General features: G+C 59.6%; 1 protein-coding gene across 2 annotated transcripts; it reads left to right on the top strand.

Moving 5' to 3' along the window:
- Positions 1–8,771: 8,771 nt before the first annotated feature.
- Positions 8,772–9,975, top strand: NKX2-4 (NK2 homeobox 4). 2 transcript variants are annotated; one of them, XM_088160835.1, is made up of 3 exons: positions 8,772–9,141; positions 9,296–9,789; positions 9,835–9,975. In XM_088160835.1, exons 1-3 carry the CDS (start codon positions 8,772–8,774, stop codon positions 9,973–9,975), a joined length of 1,005 nt encoding a protein of 334 aa, XP_088016961.1. The 2 variants fall into 2 exon arrangements, with proteins under 2 accessions (XP_088016961.1, XP_088016959.1); XM_088160833.1 differs by having other exon boundaries at positions 9,296–9,975.
- Positions 9,976–11,667: the final 1,692 nt, after the last annotated feature.

Genomic DNA, 11,667 nt, shown 5'->3' on the forward strand with positions numbered 1-11,667 from the left:
GCTGTCCCAAACCTGCTCTGATGAAGCCGGAGAACACGGGAGAGGTTTCCTTTGCAACCCAAGCCACCCCAGACCCTGGGGCAGTTCAGAGAGGAGATTCCAGGAGTCCCTGTTCTCCAGGAATCCCCGTTCTTTCTCCAGGAAGATCTCCCTATCCCAGAAGCATCCAGCAGCCCCAGGCGAGCGTGCTGCCTGGAATTGTGGCTGGAATTGTGGAGCTCCGCTGCTGAACAAAGCCCTTGCCTTGATTTCCCAGCCAAGTTCAAGTTCCCAGCGGGCGGATTGTCCCCCGCCCCTGAAGCACCCACGGCTGGATGGAATTTTATTAAATTGCCAGCACGGGCGGCCGCTCAAAGTTTGTGCTGCTCGACGCGATCGATGGCAGCAAAACACGGGGAGAAAAGGAAGGGGGAGGGGGGCACCCCTGTTTGTTAAAGCTTTTTCTTTTCCCTTTTGAATAAAATGTCAACTCCATTATATAGATGTCAACTCCATTACCGCAACGCTCCTGTGGCAGCCTCAACACGGAACTATCTGCTAATAAAACAACTTTCTCGCAGGGGGGGGGCAGAGGGCAGGTTACCTGCTGGAGGTTCCAATCTGGTTAAGAAAATTCCTGTTTATCCCTGCAGGCACAAACACCATTTCCATTATCCTGGCTTCCTCGTCGTCTTTGTCGGCCCCCGAGTAAAAAGCTGCTCTTGTATCCCGACGAGTCACGGACCTGTCCTCGTTAGAGAGGGCAGAGAATGGGGAGAGCGGTGCCTGGTGTGCTGGGGGGGGGGGAAAAAAAAATTAAAACGGGGGTTAGAATCGTGGAACGGTCTGGGGTCGAAGGCAGCTGAAAGATCCCCTTGCTCCAGCAGCGGCAAAGGTGGGAAAAGCAGAGGAGCAGCTTCCCTGCTCCAGGGGGATGTGCTGCCAAAGCCTCTGAGGGGGGTCTGGGGACAGGTGCCCCCCAAAATCACTTCCCGAGAAGCCCCTGGAGGCGTCTGTGTGCCTGGCAAACCAGGGTACCCTCGGGGCTGTGAAGCTGGGGGGCTCCCGTCCCTCCTTGGGAATAGAAATCCTATTTCCAAGCGGCTGGGAAGGCGGGGAAGCCCCTCAGCCTGGCCAGGCAGGGGCTGTGAGAGGCCGGGGCTCCTCCCTCGCTCTCGGCCCCACGCACACAAAGATGGGCACATATTTAGAGAAGAATAAAAGAAACCCATTCCACCACGGGAGCTGTTTAGATAATTGATTTCCCTCGGACTCACAAGCACTAAATAACAGCCGGCGAGCCACATCTCCCGGCCAACCTTTTCCTTCACATCTCTCTTCCAAAGGATTGGCCTTTGACAGAGGCAGCTCCTAGGTAGGACCTCGCTGGGAGAAGGCTGCCACCATTCCTCAAGCAATTATTTTTTTTCCCCGCTATCCTTTGCATAGAGAGAGCTAATTAACTGCCTGCCAGGTTCTGCAGATCCGGGGAGCGGAATGAAGCAGCACAAATGTCGTAATTAATTAGCAGTTTAACGCCGGAACGAACACGGTGTCAATACTCCGTGTGCCAGGCGCTGGGGTAAACCCAGCCCGGGCAGCAGAGGGAATTTCCTCATGGAAAAGCGGGTGGGGCACTGAAAGCCCCCAGGGATGTTTGGAGTCGAGGCTGATCATGAAGGCTGATGATTTTAATTGATTTTGGCAGGAGCCGAAACCCCAAGAAGTCCCTGAGAAAAACTCTCAGCCCTACCACCCTTGTTCCCAGAGACGGGAGTGGATCCCACATACCTGGAGCCCAGCAGGGGACAAATCCCCATGGGACACCTCAAATCCCGCCCCTGGGACACCTCAAATCCCAACCTCGGGACACCTCAAATCCCGCCCCTGGGACACCTCAAATCCCGCCCCTGGGACACCTCAAATCCTGTCCCTGGGACACCTCAAATCCCATCCTCGGGACACCTCAAATCCCGCCCTGGGGACACCTCAAATCCTGTCCCTGGGACACCCCAAATCCCACCCCTGGGACACCTCAAATCCCGTCCTCGGGACATCTCAAATCCCGCCCCTGGGACACCTCAAGTCCCGCCCCAGGGACACCTCAAATCCCGTCCCTGGGACACCTCAAATCCCGTCCCTGGGACACCTCAAATCCCGTCCTCGGGACTCCTCAAATCCTGCCCCTGGGACACCTCAAATCCCAACCTCGGGACACCTCAAATCCTGCCATTGGGACTCCTTAAATCCAGCCCTCGGGACACCTCAAATCCCGCCATTGGGACACCTCAAATCCCGCCCCTGGGACACCTCAAATCCTGCCCCTGGGACACCTCAAATCCCGCCCCTGGACACCTCAAATCCCGCCCCTGGGACACCTCAAATCCCGCCCCAGGGACACCTCAAATCCCATCCTCGGGACACCTCAAATCCTGCCCCTGGGACACCTCAAATCCTGCCCCTGGGACACCTCAAATCCCGCCCTGGGACACCTCAAATCCCGTCCTCGGGACACCTCAAATCCTGTCCCTGGGACACCTCAAATCCCGCCCCTGGGACACCTCAAATCCTGTCCCTGGGGACACCTCAAATCCCGCCCCTGGGACACCTCAAGTCCCGTCCTCGGGACACCTCAAATCCTGCCCTGGGGACACCTCAAATCCTGTCCCTGGGACACCTCAAATCCTGCCCCTGGGACACCTCAAATCCTGTCCCTGGGACACCTCAAATCCAGTCCCTGCGAGCTCTACAACCCCCAAAATAAAAACCCCAGGGCTCAGTGATTCCCGAGGGCTCTGGAGCAGGGCAGATTCCAGCAGGAAAATAAGAGTGAGGACTTGCAGGCATCCATCCTCGGCTCCCTGAGCTCCATCCCGACCCCATCTCCTGTGGGGGATCCTCAGGGGGGAAAGAGAAAAGCGAGGGATGGAGCCCCTGAGCTCTGCATCCATTTGGGACCATCCCGGTGCCAGGCGGTGCTGGGTTATTGGGATTTGGGTTATTGGGGTTTGGGTTACTGGGATTCGGGTTATTGGGATTTGGGTTACTGGGATTTGGGTGATTGGAGTTTGGGTTATTGGGGTTTGGGTGATTGGGGTTTGGGTTACTGAGATTTGGGTGATTGGGGTTTGGGTTATTGGGGTTTGGATTATTGGAGTTTGGGTTACTGAGATTTGGGTGATTGGGGTTTGGGTTATTGGAGTTTGGCTTACTGGGATTTGGGTTATTGGGGTTTGGGTTGCTGGGATTTGGGTTATTGGGATTCAGGTTATTGGGATTCGGGTTACTGGGATTTGGATTATTGGGGTTTGGGTTACTGGGATTTGGGTTGCTGGGATTTGGGTTATTGGGGTTTGGGTTATTGGGATTCGGGTTATTGGGATTTGGGTTATTTGGATTCGGGTTACTGGGATCTGGGTTACTGGGATTTGGGTTATTGGGGTTTGGGTTACTGGGATTTGGGTTATTGGGGTTTGGGTTATTGGGATTCGGGTTATTGGGATTTGGGTTACTGGGATCTGGGTTACTGGGATCTGGGTTACTGGGGTTTGGGTTACTGGGATTTGGGTTATTGGGGTTTGGGTTACTGGGATTTGGGTTACTGGGATTCGGGTTATTGGGATTCGGGTTATTGGGATTTGGGTTACTGGGATTTGGGTTGCTGGGATTTGGGTTATTGGGGTTTGGGTTACTGGGATTTGGGTTGCTGGGATTTGGGCGATTGGGATGGCACTCGTGCCTGGCAGAGCCACCCCCAGGGTGACAAAGAGCGCCGGGAGCCGTGACACGGGCGGGTCAGAGGCGGCTCGGCAGCAGCGGGAGGGAACAATGAGGCGGAGCAGGGAGCCGGGCTCCGGGAAAAAGGACGGCCTTGAGCAGGAGAAAACGCACGGCAGGAGAAGCTCCTTCAAAAACTTCGGTTTCCTCTTTTTTTTTTCACCTAACGGAGGCTTTCATTAACCCCATCTGGAAGAGGCCAGCGCCTCTCCCAACATCTGCTCGGGGCTTTTGTTCCACTGGGAAACTTCTCCGCCGTTTTTCCAGGCGGGGCTCATTCCAGCGCTTCAACAATGGGATGTTTGCAGGGATTTTCCCCTCCCCAAAAGCGCGGAGTCCTGCAGGTGAGAGCCCCAAAACAGTGGTTTAATGTCACCAGGGGCCAGCCCGGGGCCATTCTCCAGCTCCTGTCCCGAGGTGATCCCACAGCAGGAGCAGCTCAGCTCCCACAGGATGTCCCAAAATCCCGGCTGATCCCCATGTCACACCCTCAGCTGCACCGCTGGACCATGTCCCCCGGCTCTCCACATCCCTGGGAAGTGACACATTCCCTATTCCCCTGTCAGGTCCTGCACCCACCAGGCACAGCCCAGCTCCTCAGGGCTGCACAGAAAACAGGGATGGAGGGAAATCATTTCTCCCCACCCCGAGTCACTATGGTTATTCCCAGCTGTACATGGAATATTGCTCTGATTTTAGAAGTCATGGAGATCATCCTTCATGAAGTCTTTACTCCATGACTTCCTCACAGGGCATCTAAACCTGACCCAAATGGAGGATTTCCCACTTTTTAAATTTTCCCCTTTCCCAAGGAAACCCACGTGTTTGTCTGGGGGTTTGTGCAGATCCAGCCCTGTCAGGAGGTGAATCCCTGTTGGACACAGGCAGCCCTGGCTCATCCAGCCTCCCTGCCAGCTCAAGGCTCTCTCCTGGGCAGCAGAGCCAGGGCTAAAGCTCAGCCTAAGTCCCCTGGACACGCACTGAGCCCAGCTGCCACGGAGCATGGGAATGCTGGATAGGCCTGGAAGTGCTCCAGGCCAGGCTGCTGGCAAATTTAGGTAAAATGGCAAAAATTTCGGTAATTTTTTTATCCATTGTAAATCGGAGCTGGCAAATTTCCATCTGGATGGTCCTGCTGGGCCCTCCCAGCCCAAAGCAGAGTTCCAGGGTGATCCCACAGCCCAGGCTGGGTAAAACCCATGGGAAAACATCCTGGAAGGGCTCCCGTTCCAAAGGCAGGAGCAGCCACGAGCAGCACAAAGCAGGAGGGAATTCTGAGTTCAGGAGCCCGGATTTTCCTGGCCTGCCCTCACCCACACTGCAGCCACGAGGAAAGGGAAAGCCAGCCTGTTATTCCCACTAATTCACCTGGGAAAAAAAAAAAAAAAACAACCAAAAAATGGAACTGAAACCACGGGCTCAACAAAGGGAGAGAGGCAGTGGGACCAGCACAAAGGAGCTGCTGCCAGGTGGGAGCGGGGCAGGGATTGGGGATTTGGGATCATGGATCAGGGATTGGGGATCAGGGATTGGGAATCAGGATCAGGGATCCTGGCACAGAGCATTGCAGTGCCAGAGGAATATCTGTGTTCTGTTATCTGAGGGAAAGCTGGAGGAGATGCCTCAGGAATATCCCACAGCACTGGGGTATTTTCTGCTGCTTCAATAATTAGGAAAACCTTAAAAGCAGCTCTGGGATATTTCACATCCCTGCTACCCACACTGGAACTGGCTCCTCTGCCTCCCACACACTTTTCCCTTTCCAGAAACTTTTCCCAGCCGGATCTGAGGACACAAGACATTTACCTGGGAGCCCTGGAGCTGGAAACATCCCTTTCCACAGGCAGGAGCAGAGCTGGCTTGTCCCCACTCTGCCACCCGAGGAAAACACATCCATCCATCCATCCATCCATCCATCCATCCATCCATCCATCCATCCATCCAGCAGCAATTCCAGGGAAGCGTCGAGGGGGAGGGGAGTTATCCCAAAAAAGTCGCTGTAGGAAAACCTACAAGCACAGGGATAAAGATTATTCCATGACCATCATGCGAAGAGGGGCAGGGAAGCCTGCGGGTGGACAGGGAGGTAACACCCCCTAAACCTGACTTTTAGGGTAAGAAACCCCTTAAACCTGACTTTGAGGGTAAGAAACCCCTTAAACCTGACTTTTAGGATAAGCAACCCCCTAGACCTGCCACAGGGGCGTCCTGGTGTGGCCGTGCCACTGCAGGGAATTCCTGCCGGGCATCCCAGCGCGCAGTTCCTGGTGCGGGGCTCGATGTCCCCAGGCAGGGGAGGTGTCCCTGTGCCGGGTCCATTTCTTGCCTGGCCTGCCAGGAGCCCATTTAGAGCCACTTCAAGCTCCTAATTCCGGGGTTTACGTGCAAATGGTTTTAGAGCGCGCTGGAAACCCCGGGTTCCTTTTCCAATCTCGCCGCGTCTTCAGAAAGCAATTCCTTAAGCCTCGGTTCCCGAGACCCTTTTAATCTCCGCAAATTATTGGTGAGAGCTGAATCAAGGCAAACTGCCACAGGGAGAGGCCACCGCTGATTATTTGGAGGAAACCATCGCTTTCGGGGCGAGAAATGGATTAGCATTTATACTGGATTATTGAGAAACTCCCCCCCACCAAAAAAAAAAAAAAAAAAATCAGCTTCCATCTCCGTGTCAATTGTGGCTCGCCGGGGTCGGCACCTCCGCCGTGCCAGGCGCGGGCTCGCACAGCCAAGGACAGCTTCAGTGTGGAAATGAGCCCCGAGAGTGTCATTACGGTCAGGGAGACAAGCCGGGCTGGGAAATAATATCTGCACTCCTGGAAATAACATCTGCACGGCCCGGCGTCCGGGCGACCTTCCGCGGAATTGGGGTAATCAGGGAGCGGGGAAAATCACCCCCCAAAAATTAAAACGCCAGAGTTTGGCTTCCTGGCTCTTAGCTGTTGCATTTCTTCTTCTTCTTTTTTTTTTTTTTTTTTTTTTTTTTTAATTTGCTGTTAAACTACTTCACTTTGAATCTGCAGCTTGATCCTGCCGGGGTAGGGAAGGAAGAAATCCTGGTTTGTGTGGAGCCTCCAGGTGATGGAGGGTAAGGTTAGAAAAAAGCGTTCCATAAGCGAGAAAGATTTCAAGGTTTGGGGTTTTTTTTTGGTGAGACACTTGCCACATCAAAAGGATTTTCTTTTCCCCCACCAACAAAACGATGTGATGTTTTTTATCCCAAACACCACTTTCCCCCCAGCTGCCCCTTCCCGGGCTGCTGTCCTGGGGCACCCTGGCTGGATTTCACTCCCTGAGCCCCAGGTGCCCAGTCCAGGGTGCTGGTGTGTGAGCAGAGGCTGGCACCACACCTGTCCTGAATCCCTACAAACCACCTGGCTTGTGCCACATCCCGAAATCCCGGCTGGCAGGGCCAGGCTGACACAAACAGGCCCAGTCCCTCTCAGCCCTGCACCTTATTCTGGCTGCTCTGTCCCCAGGGCAGCACCAAGGCCTCGGTGAGATCCCAAATTGTGCCAGAATCATCCCCACAGCACCAGGAGCAGCTTCTCCCTTCCCAGAGGGAAGCAGGGACACTTTGCTCTGCCTCTCCATCCATGGATCCATCCATCCCCAGGGCAGGATCCCTGCTTTTCCAAGCTGCAGGTTCCTGCCAGAGATCTCCCTGCAGGGCTGGGGGGGGCTCCAGCCTGATCCCCTCAGCCCCGCCCCAACAGCAACATAATAAAATAATAAAATAACAAAATAAAACAAAAGAGTGTCCTCACCCGTGGGGCGGCCGCTGTGCTGCTCACACAGAGATGTAAAAAAGCTTTTTTCTTTTTTTTTTTTTTTTTTTTTTTTTGGAGCAGGGGAACAGAGGTGCAGGGGGAAAGAAGGATGGAGGTGCCAGGAATTGTCCCGAAGGGTGGGAAGGCTGCAGCCGACCAGAACTGTCGGGAAGGTGGGATTTGGATGGCAGCGCGTGGAGATTCGGGAGCATCCCGTGTAACCCCTGAGCCTCGCCGGGCTCTGAGTTCCAACGGGGAGCACGAACTTTAAAAGGCAAATCCGTGCTCGCTCTGATCTTTTATCTTTTATTTTTAACCACAGAGCTGCAGGTGTCTTGCCTCCAAAAAGAAAAGATGGGGGTTGAGAAGGGAAGGGTGCAGTCCGGAGGGTGCGGGATACCCCGGGCTCCCAAACCGGGAGCCGAGGGGAGTCCGGGAGCAGCAGCCCGGGACCGGCACCCGCTCTGCAGGACTTTTATGGATTTTTGGGATAGGCGCACCCGGCGCATCTCCCCGCGCACGGGCTGCGCGCCCGCCCCGTCGCGGCGGTGCCGGTGCCGGTGCCGGGCCCGGCTCTGAGCCGGGCTGAGACCCCGCTCAGCCCCGCCGAGCTGCCCCGACGGGCTCGGGGTCCCGGAGCCCCGCAGCCGCTTCCCGGGCCGGGCTCGGGCTGCCTTTCGTTGTGCCAAAACCACCAGCAAACGAAGAACGACCGAGAGAACCCCAAAGCACCACCGCAAGCCCAGCGTCGGCCCTAAAGGTGTCCCGGTGTCGCGGGGGTCCCCGCCGGGCTCGCTCCCCGCGGCGGCGGCGGCTCCGAGGGGCGGGACAGGGGCCGGGGCTGCCCCGTTCCTGCCGTCGGGGCCGGGCCGGAGCCGTGCCCGGGGGTGGCCGCGCAGCGTGGAGAGGGGACCGGGGCAACGGGGCAGGTACTTACGGGCGAGGGCGGCGGGGCCGGGGCCGCTCGGAGCCGCTCCGGCGCTGCCCCGGGGCTGGCCGGGCTTAAGAGCCGTCGGGCGGGCGCAGGACAATGGCCGGGAGGAGGGGGCCGGGGCCGGGGGCCGGCGGGAGGCGGGGAGGGGCCGGGGCCGCCCGCCGCCGCTCCGCCCCCCCGCGTCTGGCGTAAACCCGGCGCCGGGCTAAAAGAACCGGCGAGCTACCGGCGCCCGGGGCTGGTGGCCGCCGCCGCGGACGGCTCGCCGGTGCCGGCGGCATCGCCCGGCCCGGCCCGGCCCGCCCCGTCGCGTCATGTCGCTGAGCCCCAAGCACACGACGCCCTTCTCGGTCACCGACATCCTCAGCCCCATGGAGGAGAGCTACAAGAAGTTCGGCGGCATGGACGGGGCGGGCGGGCTGGGCGCGCCCCTCGGGCCGTACCGCCAGGCTCCCGTGGCCCCCTCGGCCGCCGCCTCCGTCCCGCAGCACGTCCCGGCGGGCGCGGCCGCCTACCACATGCCCCACGGCGTCTCGCAGTTCCCGCACGGCGCCGTCGGGGGCTACTGCAACGGCGGGCTGGGCAACGTGGGCGAGCTGCCCGCCTACCCCGAGGGGATGCGGGGCGGCGCGGCGGCGGGCGGCGGCTGGTACGGGCCCGGCGGCGACCCCCGCTACTCCAGCAGTAAGTGCGGGCGCGGGGGCGCGGCGGAGGAGGACGAGGAGGAGGAGGAGGAGGAGGAAGAAGAGGAAGGGGAAGGGGCGGCCGGGGGCCTGGGGGGAGCCGCGGCCCCGACGGGGCGGGCGGCGGCCGGCGCTGAGCCGCCGGTGCCGCTCAGTCTCCAGGTTCATGGCGCCGTCGGCGGGGATGAACGTGGCCGGCATGGGCGGCCTGAGCGGCATCGCCGAGGGCGCCAAGGCCATCGTGCCGCTGCACGCCGCGCCGCGGAGGAAGAGGAGGGTGCTCTTCTCCCAGGCGCAGGTCTACGAGCTGGAGCGGCGCTTCAAGCAGCAGAAGTACCTGTCGGCTCCCGAGCGGGAACACCTGGCCAGCCTGATCCACCTGACCCCCACGCAGGTGAAGATCTGGTTCCAGAACCACCGCTACAAGATGAAGCGCCAGGCCAAGGACAAGGCGGCCGCGCAGCAGCTGCACCCCGACGGCGGCGGCGGCGGCGGCGGCGGTGGCGGCGGTGGCGGCCTGTGCCAGCAGCCCTCGCCGCGCCGCGTGGCCGTGCCGGTGCTGGTGAAGGACGGCAAACCCTGCCCGCCGCCGGGCAGCGGCACCCCGGGCCCCGGGCCCGCCGTCCCCGCGGCCCCCGCGGCCGCCGCCGCCGCCGCGCCCGCCGCGCACCCGCACCCCGGCTCGCTGGGGCAGGCGGCAGACCTGGAGGAGCTGTCGCCCAGCCCGCCGGCGCTGCACGGCCCCGTGGCCCCCCTGGCATCCCTGGACTCGGCCGGCGTCGACTACAGCGGCGGCATGGTCAGCCCCAACCTGCTGTACGGCAGGACGTGGTAAAATCGCCGCGTCCCGTGCGCGTCCCCCCGCCCGGACAGCCCCGCTCCTCCGGCATCGCCGACGGCCGCCCCAGCCCCGCTCCCCTCCCGGCCTCCCTTCGGGTTTTGGTTTTTTTTTTAAGTCTCTGCGGTTTTTGGACACGCGGCCCCGACGGCAGCGCTGGCTGTGAGGGGGAGCGAGGGTCGCTGTGCACGCGTGTCCGCGGCCCGGCCGCCCGGGGCTCGTCCCGACGGGGCGGGGGCGGCCCGGGGCTCGTCCCGGCCAGCGCCACAAATCAGCGCTCTGCGGAGCAGCCCCGCTCGGCCCCGTTAATGTCGCGGGGATGCCGTTCCGCTCCCGTCCCCACCCGAGGTACATTGAGGCTGGGAGCCCCGGAGCGCTGGGATTTCACGGGAAAGCCCCGTTTGTTTTTTTGTTTTTTTTTTTTTTTCTCCTTGTCGTTATCGAACGTCGTGGACGGGGCGGCGGAGAGCGCGGGGATTCCCGGGGCTGGACCCCGCTCCCCGCCGGGATCGGGCCCCGCCGCAGCCGGAGCGGGGTTTGTTTTATCCCCGCGCCGCTTCTCCCGAAGGGAAAACCTTCCCGCACGTCGGGAAACGCTCCTCGGGACGCTCCGGCAATTTTTCTTCCTTTTATTTTTATTTTTAATTTTAATTTTATTTGGAAACAATAAAAGGAAGCCTTGTTCTCACGAGTCGGCTGCTTCGTTCGCGCCGTACGGACTGAAGGACGAGCTCAAAATCCCCTTTTTTCCTGCCTCACTCTCGGCCGCCGAGGATTGAATTCCAGGCTCCCCCATCCTTGGGGCACCCGCTGAACCCCGGGGCCCGCTCCACTCCCGGCCGTGCCGTGAAGGAACGATTCTGAGGTGGAAAATCGGGATTTTGGCCTCTGCAAGAACACGGACTCGCTCCCAGACGCCTTCCCAAGCTCCGTGCGGGAGCCTGGAGGGCAAGAGCATCTCCACCGTTCTCCCGGGAAGAGAAGAGACCCTTTTCCCTTTCCCTTCCCCTCCCGGCAGGTGCCACACAGGGAACACCCCAGCTCCCTTCCCTTTTCCAGGAGGGAAAATTTCTCCCTGCTGGCTCCCACGGGAAACAGCTCCGAGTGTCTGGGGTGGGACTGAGCCCGGCCTGCCGACTGGTTCCCCCCTCAAATTCTGTTAAATCCAAGCAGATATGGCAGCTGGGAAAAAAAAAATGAAATCGTAGCCTGAGGAGCTCCACAGGGATGCTGTCCCACGTCCCCCAGCAGCCGAAGCAGAGCCCCAAGGACGGCTGGTGCTGCCTGGCCAGATCCTGCATCCCAGCCCGAGCCTGGAAAAGGAATCCCCGCGGCCCAGGCTGGCTCCACTCGGGATCACACTCCCAGGGGGGTGAAGGGATGAGCCTTTCCCACAGCAGCCCGCCCCCCAGAATGTTGACCCAGCCTTGTTTCCGTGCCCCCAAAAAAACGCGGGTGAGGGACAAAGCCACGGCAGCAGCCGGGTCCATCCATCCCTTTGGAAGGTAGGCAAAGCACCCCGCTCCTTCCTCCAGCCCACTGCCATGAAAAACTCACCCTCAGAGCTGGGTTTTGTCCTGCTGGAAAAGCAAAATGGCTCTTTTAGAGCGCCCAGTTTGTTCCCAGCCCCGGGAACGCTGCATCACAATGAAGGATTCTGCTCCACCCTCCATCACTTGAAAATAATGA

This window comes from Sturnus vulgaris, chromosome 3 (assembly GCF_052056855.1).
Source record: "Sturnus vulgaris isolate bStuVul1 chromosome 3, bStuVul1.hap1, whole genome shotgun sequence".
Lineage (NCBI taxonomy): Eukaryota > Metazoa > Chordata > Aves > Passeriformes > Sturnidae > Sturnus > Sturnus vulgaris.